Source organism: Heteronotia binoei, chromosome 13 (genome assembly GCF_032191835.1).
Source record: "Heteronotia binoei isolate CCM8104 ecotype False Entrance Well chromosome 13, APGP_CSIRO_Hbin_v1, whole genome shotgun sequence".
Lineage (NCBI taxonomy): Eukaryota > Metazoa > Chordata > Lepidosauria > Squamata > Gekkonidae > Heteronotia > Heteronotia binoei.
Genome location: NC_083235.1, coordinates 20,846,628 through 20,866,338, shown reverse-complemented (window position 1 = coordinate 20,866,338; position 19,711 = coordinate 20,846,628). Strand labels below are relative to the sequence as shown.

The 19,711-nt window shown below is 47.5% G+C and overlaps 1 protein-coding gene across 1 annotated transcript in view; it reads left to right on the top strand.

The window, feature by feature from the left end:
- COL5A3 (collagen type V alpha 3 chain) overlaps positions 1 to 19,711 on the top strand; it is a 241,941-nt gene that overhangs the window by 88,023 nt on the left and 134,207 nt on the right. Inside the window, exons 13-17 of the mRNA XM_060253306.1 lie at positions 1,570 to 1,653; positions 12,830 to 12,886; positions 14,681 to 14,734; positions 17,587 to 17,640; positions 17,730 to 17,783. Of these exons, the coding sequence (XP_060109289.1) occupies positions 1,570 to 1,653; positions 12,830 to 12,886; positions 14,681 to 14,734; positions 17,587 to 17,640; positions 17,730 to 17,783 (303 nt within the window). The remainder of the gene's footprint in view (positions 1 to 1,569; positions 1,654 to 12,829; positions 12,887 to 14,680; positions 14,735 to 17,586; positions 17,641 to 17,729; positions 17,784 to 19,711) is intronic.

The following is a 19,711-nucleotide window of genomic DNA, read 5'->3' as shown; positions in this document are numbered from 1 at the left end:
TAGCGTTGGCTTTTCTTGCGACCCAGTATTGAGGCTTCTGTGGCCCGGTACCAGGTCGCTACCCTGCAAATGGGAAACGCTGCTCTAGAGCATGGGTGTGTCATTTTGATGTTGTTCTTCTGCTGGGAAAAGTATCTAAGGCTGGCACTGGCAAGGGAGCTGAAGAGAAGAGACTGTAAAGAAAGGACTGTTTGGAAGTAACACGAAGCCAACTCAAGACAAGGAAGGTACAAGAGACTGTACTGTGTGATATAGGGTTGCCCAGTCCGATTCAAGAAATATCTGGGGACTTTGGGGGTGCAGCCAGGAGACTTTGAAGGTGGAGCCAGGAGCAAAGGTTTGGCAAGCACAATTGAATTCCAAAGGGAGTTCTGGCCATCACATTTCAAGGGACTGTGCTCCTTTTTAAATGCCTTCCCTCCATTTGGAATAATGGATAGAGGCACCTTCTCTGGGGGCTCATAGAACTGGACCCCCCTCAGTGCAATCTTTTTGAAACTTGGAGATTATTTTGAGGAGAGTCACCAGATGCTATGCTGAAAATTTGGTGCCTCTCCCTCAAAAAACAACTCCCCTAGAGCCCAGATATCTGTGGATCAATTCTCCATTTTACCCTATGGAAATCATTCTCCATAGGGTATAATGGAGTGCCCAGCAGACATTTCCTCCTCTCCCCCCCCCCCCCGCTTTCTGATGACGTTGAAGTGGGGGGAGGGCCTCCAAACCAGGGGATCTCCTGCCCCCACCTGGGGATTAGCAGCCCTAGTGTGATAACAGCAGGGGTTGTTTTGTAGAAAAATAGGTGGTGGAGCTCATCCAGGGATTGTTATGCAGCTGCACCTACTATTTAATGGACAAGGAGGTGGAACTCTCCGAAAGGCTCAGGAGCTGCCACTGAATCTGAGGCCTGGATAACAGTATCTACATACAGGCTATTTCTTTGTTTGTGCAAATACACCAGTTGTCCACCTTGGAAGGAAAGCCTCAGAATCTGTTTGAGGGTTGGGGTGTTGAGCTGAAGAGAATGAGTTCAATTGTCTGTTAAAAAGAAGAATGTTTCTTCTACTCAAAATGGATTGGTACCAGGATAAATGCAGTTGGTGGGGGGGTGTTGATGGGCACTCTAAATATCATATTTTTTGTCCTGAAGACAGGCCCAGCAGCCAACATGGAGAGCTAGTTTAAAGTATATTGGTGTGGTTGCCAAGGCAATGCCAGCAAAATGGCCTCCCTGTGGATAGAGACTGCTGCCCAGTCCATAATGTCTGCCTGTGATTAACTCCCATCATGCTGTGACATTCCTTCCATCACCAGTGGCTGCTGGGAAAAGGGATATGGCGAGAACGCAGCATGAGGAGGATGAATCATGTAACAAACATTGGGGAACAAGGCAGGATTTACTCACCACAGGGGAATCATTGTTGGTCTCCATAGTGATGGTGTTCATAACAACATGTGTGCTGGCTCAAGGGTTACAGGTTGGTTTGGCCCTGACCTTGCTAGGTCATAGTTGACTTCAGTATGACATAGTTTCCTTCACTGTCTTCCTCTTTGTCTCTCCATTTCTAGTTCCAGTTTGGTGGCGACTCTTCCAAAGGCCCTTCAGTTTCTTTTCAGGAAGCCCAGGCTCAGGCGATCTTGCAGCAAGCCAAGGTGTGTGTCTTGGTATACATTTATGTGTATACTGTATGTGTGTGTCTGTGTATACATTTTATGAGTGTGTAAAATTGGAGGCAGCTTAGGGCAACCCAGTAGGGTTTTCAAGGCAAGAGAGGAACCGAGGCAGTTTGCCATTGCCTTCCTCTGCATGGCGACCCCAAATGTCCGCGGGGAGTCTCCCATCCAAGTATTAGCCAGGGTCTATCTTGCTTAGCTTCTGAGATCTGATGAGTTCAGGCTAACTTAGGCCAGCGGTCCCCAACCTTTTTGGCACCAGGGACCGGTTTTGTGAACATTTTTTCCACAGACCGGAGGGGGTGGGGGGGGGGATGGTTTCTGGATGATATAATTGTGCACTTTATTTTCATTAGTTTGGTGTAGTGGTTAAGTGTGCGAACTCTTATCTGGGAGAAATAGGTTTGATTCCTCATTCCTCCAGTTGCACCTGCTGGAATGGCCTTGTGTCAGGCCTAGCTCTCACAGAGTTGTCCTTGAAAGGGCAGCTTCTGGGAGAGCTGTCTCAGCCCCATCTGCATTACAGAGTGTCTGTTGTGGGGGAGGAAGGTAAAGGAGATTGTAAACTGCTCTGAGACTGAGATTATGAGTAAGGGTGTGCAAAAAAAAAATAATTCGGAATTAATCGGATTTGGAAATATGCGGGGATAAAATATTCGGAATACCGTATATATCTGAATGCCAGTATTCGGAACAGCCATATATACTGGAGATATATGGCTATTTCCGAATATATGGCCCCATTATACCCTATGGGCCATTGAAATCAAAGGCAAAATAGGGTATTTGTAGAATCTTTCGGGATCAAGTGCCGTGTTCTACTGGAGAAAGTTTTCCTTCCAGAAGTTTCGTTCTCAGCTGCGGAGAACATCCTCAGTGGCGTTGCAGCCGGAGCAGGCGCTCAGACCGGAGAGCCAGTTTGGTGTAGTGGTTAAGTGTGCGGTCTCTTATCTGGGAGAACCGGGTTTGATTCCCCACTCCTCCACTTGCACCTGCTAGCATGGCCTTGGGTCAGCCATAGCTCTGGCAGAGGTTGTCCTTGAAAGGGCAGCTGCTGTGAAAGCCCTCTCCAGCCCCACCCACCTCACAGGGTGTCTGTTGTGGGGGAGGAAGGTAAAGGAGATTGTGAGCCGCTCTGAGACTCTTCGGAGTGGAGGGCAGGATATAAATCCAATATCTTCTTGGCTGCTGTGCATTGAGCCCACTCAATGCACAGCAGCCAAGAAGGTCTGAGCGCCTGCTCCAGATGCAACGCCACTGAGGATGTTCTCCGCAGCTGAGAACGAAACGTCTGGAAGGAAAACTTTCTCCAGTAGAACATGGCACTTGATCCCGAAAGATTCTACAAACCCTAATGATGTTACCAGCCGTGAAAACCTGAAATCTTTGATAACAAAATAGGGTATATTGGAAGCCACCTAGAGGGAAGGGGTTTGAGATTTGCAGAGGACCTGGAGGGGACTCTCCCCTACGAAACCCCCAAGTTCCAAAAAGATTGGGCCAGGGGTTCCCATTTCAGGGGCACCCAAAGAGGGTGCCCCTATCCCACCAGGGGTCCCTGTCGTTGGGCTCCCCAAAAGGCCTATTGCCACTTCCTCCACTATAATTGCTGTGGGAAAAGTGGCTCTGGCCAGAGGGGGGTTTGAGGGAGAGGCCCCAAAACTGCAGGGCAGCTTAAGGGGACTCCCCCACATGCAACCCCCTGGCCCAAAAAGACTGCACCCGTCTGAGGGCACCCCAAAAGGAACACTGTTCCCAATGGTGAGAAAAAAACCAATTAGAGCCACTTCCCCCATGGTAATTATCGTGGAAAAAGTGACTCTGGGGAGCAGGGGGTTTTGAGGAGAGTCCCCCAAACTGCTGTGCAGCTTCAGGGCACTGTCCCACACAAAACCCACAAGGCCAAAAAAAATTGGACCAGGGGGTCCAATTCCTGGGGTATCCAAAGCCAAACCTAACTTCACACCAGAGAATCTCTATAGGACCCAAATGCACTACATCCATCTATCTACTCTATGAAGCCTGCTGGCCTGGAACCAATATAAACCCAGTTGCCAAGTCACTGCCACACAAAACACAATCTGCTCAAGGTCTGCTCTGCAGACCTGGCTGCAGCAAATCCAGATGCCAGCTCTCCAGCCCTGCCCCAAACAACACGGGGAGAGCTGGCCAAGCACAACAGGCATGATGGTTCTGGGTGTCTCACCCAGATGCCAGCTTCCCTGCCACGGAATGCGCAATCTACAGATGCCAGCTTTCCAGCCCTGCCCCAAACAACACAACTCTCAAACAAGAGAAGCGGTGAACCACACCTAGCTCCATATCATTCTGTATCTGACACAAAGCAAAAAGCATTAGATTTACCTTGAGTGATGGATGGTTGGCTGGTGCAGGCTCTTTTGTGTTGCCCAGGGTGCACCACGAGGAGGTGAGCCATAGTTGCACCCCAAATGAGGAAGATCACTGGGAGGGCCTCAGATTGTGTGAGAGGAAGGGAACCATTCCTTCTCTCTCAGCTCAGCAGCAACACACCAGCTATCACTGTCCCATTAGAGGGACCTCAGCATTGGTATGGCTGCTGGCTGCCTGTCATCCTCACTGGCACCTCCCTCTTCCTTCCTCCTGCCCCTGAAAAAAAAACAACTGGGTTATCCTGGCTGGGCCTGTGGGTGCTGTCGGTTATAGTGGGGACTGCAATGGCCCTTTCAGTATTATTAGGCTTGTGTGGATGTGGACTGGGGAAATTTGGATTGCTTTGCAGATTTTAAATCAGCATTCACTTTTGGTTTGGGGATGGATGAGAGGTGGGGGGGGTGCACTGCCAATCAATTTGTGAGTGAGTTTTTGGGCTGTCTTTGGACTCTAGTCTATATTTAGTGGGAGAACGTTTTACCACCACCTTCCAAGCGCGGACCAAGAGAGAATGCAAGCACAAATAGGTGCTCACTTCATTCACTCTCAAAGTCTATGTTTGGGGAGCTGAACAGAGGCAAGTTGACCTTCAGGAAGACCAACTGCTCAACTGTCCCGGGTTGCAGGCAATTGCGATGTGGGCAGACAATGTCGCCCATATGTGAAAAGATGCGCTCGCTTTGCACGCTCGTCGGTGGGCATGAGAGGAACGCCTTGGCCATGGAGGAGAGGGCCAGCCAGACCACCTCCTTCGCAACCCAGTAGTCCAAAGGAGACATTTCCTGCAACTCGTTGGGCTCTGAAAGATAGTCCCTCACCATCGCAGCACTCGTCTCTGTTCTCAGAGGCCTAATGCTCCCAGAAGGGCCAACGAACCGATGAGTGTCATCTTGGCACTCTTCTTGGTGTGAGTCTGGTGGAAAACACTGCTTAGCCAGGGAGGTTGGGGATGAACAGCAGTGGAAGTGGCAGATGAGCTGCTTCCACCCCTCTCCTCCTCTGCTATGGGCACTGGGCCCGCCCTGACTCTGCAGTGCTCGACCTTCTGGGAGAGCTCGTCTTGCCAGCGAACGAGCTCATTGGCCCGCTCAGCGATCGTGCCCTTAAGGCGTGGGTCTAACATGGTCACCATCATGTAGACCTTATCCTGGGTGAAAGTCTGAAAGCAGGCCTCAAGCCCTTCCTGCAGCCTAACAGCCAGGGCGCGCACCGCTGGAAGAACGTCTGCACGGCCTTGAGCTGGCACTAGAAATGAGGCCAGGTCCTCAAGGGCCCAAGAACCTCCACAGTCTGAGAAATTACCACCCAATCCTCTTGGGGTTCTCATCCCGAAAGACCCTCATCTGAAAGACAAAGGCATCCAGGGCTTCTCTCTGCTCCACCATGTGCTCCAGCATGGCACAGATGGAGTTCCAGCATGTGCAGACGTCACCGATCAGGCAGTGCCCTGGCATGCTTGTCGGTGTCTGTTTCTCATGCAGCAGATATGAGTCCATATTGCTGCGTGAGAAGTGACCCGTGATGTGCCGACACTTCTGGAGCAGAAGTCGATAGTCAAGGGTCACAGCTAGATACCGACGATCCTGGCTTTTCGTCTGGCCCAATGCGTCCTTAACCATGAGGTAGAGAAGGTGGGCCACGCAAGGAAGGCGTTTTAGGCCCTGATGCTGGACAGCCGCCTTGATGTTGGAGCCACCATCAGTCACCACGAAGCCCATGGCGATGTCTCTGCCTACCCAGCCCTGTAACTGCCATGAGAGGATGGCTCCGAGAGTGTCTGCCGTGTGCAGTGCGTCGACTGCTTCGGCGTGCAGCAAGGCCCAGTGATAGCCGGCCTGGCAGCCCTGACCCCACCTGCCACTACTGCCACCCCCACCCTGCAGCTCACTGGGTTGTCACCAATGCTCAGTCAGGGAGAGATACCCCTCGAACGCATGTTGGGAGCTCCAGATATCTGAGATGAAATGAACAGTCCCACCGGCAGCACGGGAGAAATCCTCCTTCACCACAGATCTTGTCGCCCTGAAAATAGATCGCACAATGGTCCTGCTAACGGTGGTTCTAGCAAGAACTTTGTACCAGGGCACCAGCTACTCGAGCAACCCTAGCACCCCAGGATTCTCGACCACTGAAAATGGAAGCCCATGGGCGACCAACCTGGCAAGGTTCCAGGTGATCACCCTCCTGCCGTACCTGATTCCCCCTCTTGGCACACAGGTGCCACCCCCACCAAACATCTCAGGCAGAGATGCCTGGCGTCCCTGCCCTGTCACGGAACTCTCCTGGAGAGCTCTAGAGGTAGTCATGGTGGGACGGAACTCCTGGCTGGGTGGTGTTGGCTGCTTGGGCACCCCAGCACCAGCCTGCTTCTCCCCCTTAAGAAGCACTGCCTGGTGGTGCTTCCACAGGTGGTTCTGCATCCCCCCCGGAGTCAGGTGGACAGGGTCCCACCCACAACTAATCTGGGACCTGCACAGCTGGCACTGCACATAGCGTGGATCCTCTGTAAGTCAGAAATGCTTCCAGACTTCAGAAGCGTATGGATGCCCAAGCTGATCAGCAGCTTGGGTGTCCGGAGCCACCTCCTATGAGGTGCTCGGGGCAGACACATAGTGTCTCAGGGTGGCAGGAGGGGCTGACCACCGGGGGGGGGGAAGTGGGTGGAGATGGAGGCACCTCGTATGTCTCCATTTTTTCCCCCTCCACCCCATGTTGCCTCCTGTCCTGGCCATCCCCTGAAGGACTGCTGGTGCCCGAAGGAACCAAAGAAAGCGGCTGGTCCTCCTCAACCAGCTTCTCCTCCAGCTCCTGCACGACACTCTGCACCTTCCTTGGGGTAATCATTTTGGACAGAAAACTGTCCCCAAAACTCATCTCCAAGGAGGGCTGCTCTTGCTGCCCCTCCTCCAGTTGCTGAGGCTGATCAACATCAGTTGGAGGAGAGATTGCCCGAGCAGCAGACCCCTGCTCAGTGCCAGCAGCTAATGGCACCTCTGATGGGGGCGCCCCAGCAGCAGCCTCGATGAAGGGCCCAAGGCGGGCCTTCTTCATCACACTCCGGCCAGAGGTCAGAGTGCTGGAAGGTGACTGTGGAGTGGCCCTATGCACAGGTGTGGGGGGGGGACTGGGTCCTTCCCCTCCCCTCCACCCCTCTAGTCTTCTCCTTGGTCTTGCTCCCAGGGCCCCTCTTCTGCTGCCTCTCACTCATGTCACCCTTGGCCAATCTCACCCAACCTGAACTGAGAGTGGGCTTTTTAACAAACCTAACTCACTACACTGTACCCTGAACCAACAGGTGCCCTGACTTCTTTTTAAAAACCCTCCCAACAAAACTTGTTTGTTTTTTTGGTCCCTAACCTGTCGTTCTTTGGGTTGGGGTAGTAGTATGGTAAAGTTTAGGAGACTAGGTGATCCTGCCCCTACCTGGCTACAGTTTTTAAAAGGCTACCTTCTCCTAACTAGATCCTGGGACAAACCGGATTTCCTTGCAAACTAGAAATCAGGTGTCCCTTATAACTAGAGAGAAGCTGTGGTTTACCTTATGGAAATCTAAGGATGCACCGACTTTCAGTGGCTGAAAACAAGATGCACTGCAACCCTAGTCTCTTTAAAAAGGAGCCTGATGTGGCCTAGTAGTCACGCTGCCTTTTATGAGAAACCTAAAATCTTTTAAAATTGCCCCTATCTAGCCTAGTTGAATTTTGAAAAAAGATAAAGCCCTAAACTGGATTAATTTTTTTTTTAATTTCAAAAAACACAATCCCTAAAAACACCCTTATTAGTGGGGCAGCCTATTTAGTGTCCCTATCCAAACCAAAAGAACCCTCAGACTCCAAAAATAGCTCTATAAAAACATGAAAGTGACCCAGCCCACACACCAACCCCCTCACACCAACCAGAGGTAATTAAAAAACCCCAAAACGTGACAGAAAGAAACTTTTTAAACCTCCCCCCCCCAAAAAAAAACCCCCAGAACCAGGAAAAGGGACAACAGGACAGGATCCAAAACCAACAGCAACAGATACAAACAAACCCAACTGAGAAAAGGCCAACAAACTCAACTGTTAAAAAACTCAACTTTTACCAATAAAAAACCTCAGGCCAAATCAGTCAACACCCCCCCCCCCCCAAAAAAAAAACCCCCAAAAACCAGAACCAGGAAAAGGGACAACAGGACAGGATGCAAAACCAACAACAACAGATCCAAACAAATCCAACTGAGAAAAGGCCAACACTCAACTGTTAAAAAACTGAACTTTTTAACAATAAAGATAAGGCCAAACAGCCCCCTCCCCAAGAACCAGAACCAGAAGAGAAAAGGAACAACAGAAGCACAACATAGCAGCAAGAAATCAAACACAGAATCCTTTTAAAACAGTAAAAAACTTGACTTTTAACAATACAGGAACTTAACCAACCCCTCCCCCCCCCCAAAAAAACCCCTTCACTCTAACCCCAAGAAATCCAAGCCACCCAAATCAGGAAAAGTAAAAGGACACTACACTTTTAAAAGTCCTCTCACTAAAGTAAGATATAGGCAAATTGGTAAAAAAATCCCCCCACCCCAGGCCCCTACTCCCAGCAGAACCACCTAACTCTAACCCCAAATAAGCTACCCACCCACCCAAATCTGGATAAGTAAAGGGACTCTGAGTCTTAAAAAGTCCTTTTATTTTTATCCTAACTAAAATAAAAACAAGAACCCCAAGACTGTCTTACCTTAGATGTCTTCTCCAGGCAGGTAAGGCAAGGCTGAGAGAGAGCAGCAGCAGCTGAAGCCAAGGGCCAGCACAGCACAATCTCTCCCTCACACTAACACAGCAGCAATAGAATGGAGTCCAGCCAGGCAGACTCCTTTAAAAGGTTCTCTGGCCCTACACAGAGCAGTTTCAAAAAATACCACTGCTCTGTGATTGACCAGAGAACAGTGTTTACTTGGTTACCCAAGTAAACAAAAGAATGACAATGTTGCTGATGGCTGGGGATTAGCCCAGCCATCAGCTATACAACAGCCCTGCAAAGCATGCATTTGCAATGCATTTTGCGAATGCATGCTTCGGATTGACTGCTGGGACTCCTCTCTCCCCCCCACTCCCTCCCTGATCCCAGGGAGGCTATGGGAGAGGCGGGAAAAGGCTTCCAAAGGTGGGAAAGGAGGCAAGTAGCTTCCCTGAGACTGCAGAAGCTCCTTTCCCGCCTTTTACATTGAGTTCCGTATACGCCCCGTATAGACGGGGAGCCATATACAGCTCCCATATAGTGTCTTCTAATTGGATTCAGAATTATACAGAAGTATAATTCCGAATCAGGGGGTATTCGGCGGTCTGTTCGGTTCAGCTGAACCGAATGCACACCCCTAATTCTGAGTGGAGGGCAGGATATAAATCCAGTGCCATCATATTATTATTATTATTATTATTACACTGTAATATATAATGAAATAATTTTACAACTCACGGCCCGGTTGCTAACAGGCCACGGACTGGTACCGGTCCATGACCCAGTGGTTGGGGACTCCTCCTGACTTAGGCCATCCAGGACAGGGTTGTGAGGCCCTTAGACATAATTTTGAAAAAATAAAATTAACAACCCACTAACCATCTCTGTGCTGGCAGGTTGGAGACCCGAAAATCAGAGGAACCCTTGACGGGAGTGGGGCAAATGGGAACCCTAGTTGAAGACCACTGCCTTAGACATACCGAGCACTTCCTGTGGTTGGCTGTTGCACAGGATATTCAGCAGCAATTGTCAACTGTCTCTCATTGAACCTTCTGCTCTTTTATTGACCTTCTGGGTTTCCCATCCCCACCCCCCCCTCCCCAGAATACAGTTTGAAACTTAGGGTTCTAATAGAAGAACTTTTGAAATCTCCAACATTCATCTGTGACAGAGCACTACACTTGCAGTTTTAATATGTCCTCATACTCTCAAATCCCTGTCCAGTTAGAAAAAAGGCTAACAAAAGACATCTGCATTTTAGCCTCAGATGTATCTAGAGGGCAGCCTCCATAGAAACAAAGCTGTAAACTCAGACAATATTCATGAAAACAAAATAAGGCACCAGAAAAAGACTAACAAACTCTGTTTCAGCTAATTAATAAGATTAATAATTAAGGTTAATAAAAAGCAATCCACATAGTTTTTAAAGTGAGACAATTCAAATGATATAGAAGAAGGAGGGTGGGAAATTCCCTCTAAGGGTGCTAGTCAAATTGGTCTGGAGAAATATTCCTTCTTAGATGTAAGTATGGTTGCTACTTTAAAATTCAATTCATTTGAATGGTAAATTACATACATTAAACATGAATTCAACATGTTACGCAGATATACAGTAAACAACACTTGTAAATATTTGTATGGGTGCCAAGTACTAGGTTAACAAGATGTATCTATAAAATATTGCAACAGTGAACTAAAATTAGATTGAACCATTTATAGTGGTCTGAAGTGTTTCTTAAATTGTAAACACAAGATCTAGTTTTCTCATTTTTATCAGATATAATACTGCACTAGAAATATGACAAGACAGAAAACCATTACTTCCGAAACGTACACTGATAATTATGATTTTCCATTCCTTTTATTTGGGAAGATATTTTATCTGCTGCCATAATATAAAAATTTTCGTTATACAAACTGTCATGGTTAGAATTTTTCCTCTCCCCACCCCCAATCTGTTTGTGATATCTACTACGGCTGCATAGGTTAGATTTGTGTGTAGTCATGACATAAACATCAGAGTTTTGGAATTTTTCTTGATACCACCTGACTCATAAGCAGGTAGAGCATTGTTATTTTAATGTAACCTGTGAGGGAACTGAATCTACTCAGTCTACCCCAACCTAATAGATCTGTGTTCCAGGACTGAGTCTGTCCATTCACATATTCAATGGATGTTTGTTTATTTACCCCTTAATATCTGGGAAAATAGAAGGCAAAAGAAGAAGAGGATGGCAAAAGATGAGATGGCTGGACAGTATTACTGATGTAACTAGCATGAATTTGAGTGGACTTCGGAGGATGGTGGAAGTCAGGAGGGCCTGGCGTGACATGGTCCATGGGGTTGCAAAGAGTCGATCTCGACTGTGCGACTGAACAACAGCAATCCTGCTTCCCCCTCCTCCGATGCCTTATAAAATTGTTCTTCTCCTTCCATTTTATCCTCCCAGCAACAACCCTGCTAGGTAGGACAAAGTTTGAGTCCAGTGGCATCTTTAAGACCAACAACGTTTAATTCTGGATATAAGCTTTCATGCGCATTTGTAGAGGCACATCACAGAAGACAACTGTAATTCGAGGAGACTAGTGGTGAACCACAACTTTCTGCCTCTGTGCCCAGATTGCTTTGTGACAGCTTCAGGCAGGAAGGGATTAAATGCACTTTGAGGAGTAAGAGATATTCTTTTTGCAATAGGCACCTGGTGTTGGAATGCAGGGGATACCTTATTCTTTTGACCTTGGAGACTGGGCACTAGACTGTTTTCACACACACACACACAACACATTGCATAACCTATAAATTAAGTGGGAGGCTCCTTTCTTCCTTTGGCACTTCAGCTCAGACTAGAACGATGCTGAGCATGTTTGATAACACGCAGGAATCGACCTGCTGCTATTGGGGTTCTCACAGCTGAAAGGGATGCTGCTAATTTCTCTGTGAATTTGTTGGACAGTTGAACTTAACTGCATTAGAGGATAGCAGTCAACTGTGAGCTGATTGCTTGATCTGTTCCTGGCGAGCAGTTGTGAATGCCTGCCAAATCAGTATGCACAAAGACCATGTTGGTTCAAGCTGGTGAGCAGCCATTGGCATCACGATGGACACCAAGGGGTAGGATTTTATTAAACCACAGCATTTATCGATGCTGGATTTATATGGTTTGTGCATGATCTACTTGTCGATTTAAACGATCGCCTGCTGAGCAGACCAGTTATGCAGCCAAGATGGGAAGGCAGCAGACCTCAGCAGGGCCATGTGCGAACATGCGGGTGTGAAAAGCCAACTGCATTGTCCTGCACTGCATGGCTTGGAAGGAACCTGTCAAACACCCACAAACAGACAAACTATTGAACTGGTTGCTGAAAAAAATCAGGTCACTGTTTGCAACTGGAGACCAGGGCACAAGCCAAACCGTTTGGTGTTCCAGCATCCCTAATTCAAACCCAAGTCACCCCTATCCTAGTGCAGAGGTGGTCAAACTTGCTTAACATAAGAGCCGCAAGAATAAACATCAGATGTTTGACAGTTGTAAGACATGAATGTCAGATGTTTGAGAGTTGCAAGATGAGGGAGAAAGGGAGGGAGGCAAATAGATGGGGGTGGAGGGAGGTAGAGGTGGAATGAAAGCAACTTTAAATGCATTCTCCAAGCTGCTGGCTGGCTTGGCTTGGAGAAGTGATTTAAAGAGACAAATGCCTACTCCAAGGTGACTGACAGGGCGGTGGGGGCTTTGAGAGCCACATGTATGAAAGAGCCACATGTGACTTCTGAGCCACAGTTTGGTCACCCCTCAGCTTAGTGTGATGCGCTAACTAGTACACTGCACTAATGACAGCAATGGAGGAGAAATAAAATCTAGCATCCTTTCACAGACTCTCTAGTTTCTGTTTACTTGTCTGATCTCCACTTGAGGCCTCTAGAGCAGCCTCTCCACAACCCACCTTTCTTACTCTGCCTCTCCCTGTGAATTTGGTTAAGTCCTTCCTTTCCTGGGGACTCATCCTTGTATGTTTCTCTCTTCAGCTGGCGATGAAGGGCCCCCCTGGTGCGATGGGTCTTACGGGCCGGCCAGGGCCACTGGTGAGTAGCCACTATTATTTCAAATGTCTCATGAAGTATTTTTTTTCTGTGATCAGATAGTGCTGGGTGTCTGCGATGTGTGTATATGTGTGTGTGTGTGTGGGGGGAGGGAATTGGTAGAGGGCAATGATAACTAAGAGGGAAAACATAAGCAGATCTATTCAGAATCCTATTCTGAACAGACCTGAACCCTAGTCTCAACAGAATGTGGCTTGCTCTCAGGAAGAAGAAGAAGATATTGAATTTATATCCCACCCTCCACTCCGAATCTCAGAGTCTCAGAACGGCTCACAATCTCCTTTCCCTTCCTCCCCCACAACAAACACCCTGCGAGGTGGGTGAGGCTGAGAGGGCTCTCACAGCAGGTGCCCTTTCAAGGACAACCTCTGCCAGAGCTATGGCTGATCCAAGGCCATTCCAGCAGGTGCAAGTGGAGGAGTGAGGAATCAAACCTGGTTCTCCCAGATAAGAGTCCGCACACTTAACCACTACACCTATACATTAACTACACCTATACACTTAACCACTGCAGCTATACATTACAGTAGTTGGGTTTTTGAGTGTTAGAAAACAAGCCATGGGGGAAATATTGGACAAGGCATGTTGCCGTTTCTCCCTCTTCTAGGGCAAATGGAGGGGCATTTGCCATTGTCCACGCCTCCTTAGGTTTGTGTGCTCTTTACCTTGGGGTGGTGATGTCCAAATGAGTTGTAGAAATTTGTCCAATGCTGAAAACAGCTGCTGCATATGTAGCTCATGCCTCCCTCTCCAAACCCGCTTATCTCATGTGACATCACAGTGGTATTTGCACTGCCCCCTGCCATCAGCAACCAGTAATAAGGGCCGGGGAAATATCTAGCATTGTGATGTCACTGGAAGCTGCCTTATATGGAGTCAGAACCTTGGTCCTCTGAAACAGTGGCTCTCCAGGGTCTTAGGTGGAGGTCTTCCACATCACATCTTGCCTGATCCTTTTAAATGGAGGTCTTGGGGATTGAACCTAGAACTGTTTGTCTGCAAACAGATGAGAGCCAGTTTGGTGTAGTGGTTAAGTGTGTGAACTCTTATTTGGGAGAACCAGGTTTGATTCCCCATTCTTCCACATGCACCTGCAGATGTGACCTTGAGTCAGCCACAAGTTCTCACAGAGCTGTTCCTCTCAAGAACAGTTTCTGTCAGAGCTCTCTCAGCTCCACCTACCTCACAGGGTGTCTGTTGTGGGGAGGGGCAGGGAAATCAGATTGTAAAATGTTCTGAGACTACATAAGAGAACATAAGAGAAGCCATGTTGGATCAGGCCAATGGCCCATCCAATCCAACACTGTCACACAGTGGCCAAAAAAACCAAGCGCCATCAGGAGGTCCATCAGTAGGGCCAGGGCACTAGAAGCCCTCCCACTGTTGCCCCCCACAAGCACCAAGAATACAGACCGTCACTTGCCCCAGACAATCAATACCCTGTGGCTAATAGTCACTGATAGACCTCTGCTCCATATGTTTATCCAGTCCTTCAGGTAGTGAAGGGCAGGGTATAAATCTCTTCTTCTTCTGCCTTGAGTCACTGGCCCCTTCAGCAATAATCTCATACAAGGTAAATTTTACTCCCACTTACAGAGGAAGAGGGCAGAGCTATCCTGTTCTAAATGTCAGATGTTTAGTGCATAACATAACAACTGGTTGGGCCCTGACCAGCTTTCATCTGGAAAGGCAGTGATACCCCCCTCTTGGAATATCCATGTATTGTTCTGTTTTTGATGGAGAGACTTATGGAAGGATTAAATATTATTTTTGTAGGGTCTGCCGGGGAATCCGGGATTGAAAGGAGACGCAGGTGATGCGGGACCACAGGTGGGTGGATGAAGAGAAAAGTCTGAACACTTTACCAGGAAGACGCCAATTTGGAATGTAGCCTCTGGGATTTCATTCCTCTCTCCCAACACAGCAAAATATTCTTTAAACAAAATGAACAAATCTCTATTCCCTGGTGCAATTTGAACCTGGCTGTAACCCTGTCAAGAGACAGGAAGTTCTTCCTCTTCATTTCATTTCTGGCTTGAAATCCTCAGATTCACTTAACCATTTTAATCTTACAGGCCTTTTTCTGTTTATTTTCATAACCCATTTAAAGGCCAGACCCACTCCCCTCCCATCTTTAACCCCACTGACATCTTTAAGGGAAAAGGAAAGATCCCCTGTGCAAGCACCAGTCGTCCCCGACTTTGATGTGACATTGCTTTCACAACGTTTTCACGGCGGACTTCTTACGGGGTGGTTTGCCATTGTCTTCCCCAGTCATCTACACTTTCCCCCCAGCAAGCTGGGTACTCATTTTACCGACCTCGGAAGGATGGAAGGCTGAGTCAACCTGGAGCCGGATACCTGAAAACCCAGCTTCTGCCGGGGATCGAACTCAGGTCGTGAGCAGAGCTTAGGACTGCAGTACTGCAGCTTTAACACTGTGTGCCACGGGGCTCTGCCATCTTCAAACTGTATTACAATTAGCACCAAATTGTTTTAAATTGCTTTCAACGAATGTTTTAACTTAAATGTTTTTTATTGTAGTTCAGTTATGCATTGTGAGTCCCCTTGAGCCTGCTTCGGCAGGGAGGGCGGGATATAAATCAAATCAATCAAATCAAATCAATCCTCCACAACAGAAAAAAGATTAAAAATATCCAAACGTTGACAAAAATAGAATTTTAAAACAAGAACGAAGTAAAGCACAAGCCCAACTCATAAAAAGCCAGCTTCAATAAAAAATTACAAGTTTTTGATCCTCTCTAAAGATCTCGATCAGCCTTCAGAATACAAGGGAGCCACTTAGCCTGCTGAGTCTCTCTGAGCAATGGAACAGAAATGAGGGGAAAGCCACAACAGAGAAATCCCTCTGGCGTAGGGTTGCCATCTCCAATTTGGGACAGCCCTGGAGATCTTGGCCATAGAACCTAGGGAGGGTGGGGGTCGAGGGAGGGCAGGGACCTCAGTGGACTATCACAGGGGTGGCCAACGGTAGCTCTCCAGATGTTTTTGCCTACAACTCCCATCAGCCCCAGCCATTGGCCATGCTGGCTGGGGCTGATGGGAGTTGTAGGCAGAAAACATCTGGCGAGCTAGCATTGGCCACCCCTGGACTATAATACCATAAAGTCCACCCCCAAAGGAACAGTTTTCTCCAGGGGAAATGATCTCTGTACTCTGGGGCTCAGTTATAATTGCAAAAGATCTCCAGCCCCCTGGAGGTTAGGACAAGCAATAGCCATGGCCAGAAATAACTAAGTAAAAATATGCACATTACAATTCTAGTAATCCATCTCAGTCTGTCCTACTTGGAATGAGATGGACTTTCGACGGTGCCTCTTTGATAAAGACATAGAAGAAACAGTGACAATATTTAGGTATTTAGGTGACAATACCGTCAGAGGCTTATTTTCCCAGGTGCATGCCTATATTTATAAAATCAATGAGGACATCACATCATTTCAAAATCTACATGAGCTTTATTTAAGGTTTGGACTGCACAAACACTTTAGAGGAAGAGCTGGAAGAAGAACGGAAAGGAAGACCTCCTTTATTTAAAACTAGATGCACTTGAGACGTAGTGAGGACTTCTTATGAATTCTTATAAAGGTTTTTTTAACAACAGAATTTTGAACTGGGATCTGTATGAAGACTAAGATTGAGCAATAGAATTGTAATTTGTTTTTTTGTTTGCTTAGTTATTTCTGGTCATGGCTATTGTTTGTCCTTACCAAGGGTGGAATTCTAGCAGGAGCTCCCTTGCATATTAGGCCACACCTCCCTGATGTAGCCAATCCTCCAAGAGCTTTCAAGACTCTTTTTCGTAAGCTCTTGGAGGATTGGCTACATCAGGGGTGTGTGGCCTAATATGCAAAGGAGCTCCTGCTAGAATTCCACCCCTTACCTACTTCTGTGATCCTTTTTTGGTCCACCTGGAAGTTGGCAACCCTATGTGGATGCCACCTGCCGCACTTGGTCAGGCAGAGTGACCTATAACAGATCTTCTTTTAAGGACCTTCTGGCAGGTGAATATTGGTGCTCCTTCTGATTTCAAGGATGCAGACAGTTTATAGTTGTATATCAACATTTCAAATTGCTCAAGATCCTCATTTATAGCCAGCCAGCCAGGATGGGGCAATTGGCAAATCTAAATAACAACAACAGGTTAATACAGCAGAATTTTGCCCGGTTGTAGGAGTGTGATACTGAGTGCAGTAAATAAGTCTCCCAAGAAGTATATCACAAAAGGGTAAAAACTTATATTTTTCAAGTAGATTCAGTTCACATTCAGATTGCAGTCGGAAGAAGAGAAAGAAGCCTAATTTAAAGAGTTCTTTCCCTATGACAAATGGTCAGCTTCTCGAACATTGTATTTATGTAAGTTTGAGGGCATTGTTTCTACAGGAGATACCTGCAGAGACACGTGACTCCGTGGAAGGCCATGTAAAGAAAGTGAAAAGACAAAGGGAGAAGGGGGGGGGTGTCAAAGGGCAGCTCTCAGTTTACGACAAAGAGAGGTATCCCATTCAAGGAGATGACACCTATACACACTTAAGAGAGACGTGCACACACACCCTCCAATATCCAGGCATGCTGAGTCATTCACTCTGATAGGTACAACATTTGTAATTTTTTTTTTTTAAAAATGATAAATGTAATCTTATTTTCTTTTCTTTTTGTAGGGCCCCTCTGGGATAATCGGGCCAGTTGGTCCCCCCGGAAAAACTGGCAAGCGGGTAGGCGTTGTTGCCCCTCTCCCATCCATGGATGACCAATGCTCCCCCATGTCTCATTCCCGACTTTCACCTTTTCCCTTTCTCAACAGGGTCGCTCCGGAGCTGATGGTGCCAGAGGATTGCCAGGGGAGACTGGACCAAAGGTCTCTAGATCATCATTGCTCATTGTATTTATATCCTGCTTTTCTCCTTGATCAGGGACATAGCCTGTCTCTCTCCCCCCATCCAATTAATCCTTACAACAACTTTGTGAGGTTAGAAAAGAACGAGAGCCCAGTAGTACCATAAAGACTAACAAAATTTCTGGCAGGGAATGAGCTTCTGTTAGTCACTGCTCCCTTCTTCAGATACAGCTAGAATGTGAGTCCATCTATCATTATATATTGGAGATAGATAAACCTTAAAAGTCAGGTAAAGCGTGTTAGTGTAGCAGTAGAAAAGAGCTAAAGTCCAGTAGCACTTCAAATACTAGCAAAATTTGTGGCAGGGGAAGCACTGCTCGCTTCTTCAGATACAGCTAGAATGTGAGTCCATCTATCATTATAACTTGGAGATAGATCAAGACGAGTAGTTGTGTTAATCTGTCTATAGCAGCAGGAAAGAGCAAGACTCCAGGAGCTCCTTAAAGATTAACAAAATTTGTGGCAGGGGAGGAGTTTTCATCAGTCGCTTCTCTCGTCTTCATATAATTTGTGAGGTTAGGTTAGGCTGAGAGATTGTGATGGGCTTTGAGGGAGGGATTCAAACCTGGTTGTTCCAGGTTCTAGTCCTACACTATGGGTGATAACAGACAGGCAGTTTGGGGCAGTTAGGAGGCGTCCCAAATTGGGCCAGCTGAAAAAGAGCCATCGCGAAGCCTCCACAAGCTCCCCGGCGAGGTGGCCCCATCCTGTCTGCAAGGTGGCTTGGCACATTCAGACAGGGAGTCGCCTCAGAAGCCAGACTGCTCTTTTTCTCCCCTGAAGGGTCAAGCACTTATGCACTCATGTGCTCAAGCACTCTGGTTAGGTTTTACAAAAAAAAGAAAAGAAAAAAAAGCCAGGAGTGGCTTGGGGCAGCTTGGCAGTTTCACACCACCAAGGCACTTCACATCTGCCCTGCTGCTTCCAGGCGCTGCAGGGGCAACCGGCTGTTGGCTCAAAAATTTGCTACCACTTTAGAAGTGGTAGCTTTTTGAAGAAGAAGAAGAGCCGGCCTGTGGAGGACAGAGGACAAGGTGCGTGCCAGACAGGGACGGTTGGCAGATGTTTGTGTGTGGAAGGATTTTTTGGGTCGATTTCAGAGCTGTCTCTAAGACTGCCCAAAGTGCTGGTCTGTAATCACCCTATGACTCTCTATACCACACTAGCCCTCAGGTGGAATCAATGCGAGAGGGAGACACTGTTCTGAGATACCCAGGGGTGGAATTCTAACAGGAGCTCCTTTGCATATTAGGCCACACAGCCCTGATGTAGCCAATCCTCCTAGAGCTTACAAAAAAGGGCCTTATAAGCTCTTGGAGGATTGGCTACATCAGGGGTGTGTGGCCGAATATGCAAAGGAGCTCCAGCTAGAATTCCACCCCTGGAGATACCTAATTTGGGGCTTTCTTCAGTGCCATGACCGTGTGCTACTAGTCATACTGGTAGGGCTGAGTCAGAGGTTTGCAAGTTTCTTTTTTTTTTCTTTTGCAAATATTAATGGGGATAGAATTTTGCATCAGACAGGTATGCAAACCACATGAAACTGAAAGTGTGCCTCTTCGTTTTGACCAAGTTTTGGATCAAAAGTGCTGCTCCCAAGGACCTGTGTAGGGACATAAGGAGAACTGTGCTGGATTACTCCCCAGGGTCCATCTTGTCCAGCACTCTATTTCCACTAGTGGCCACATCCAGGAAGCCCAAAAGCGGAGTTTGAAGGTGTGACAGTAAGGTATGGGTTAAACAGAAAACTGAAGATGCACAGAGCCTGCGTCAGGTGACCTGAGGGTGGGGGCCAGAGTGCTCGGAACTCTCAATGTGGTGAGATAGACAGCTAATGGCTGAGGCAGTCAGTTAGTGCCTGACAGTGCCGGAGAGAGTTAGTGCCTGAC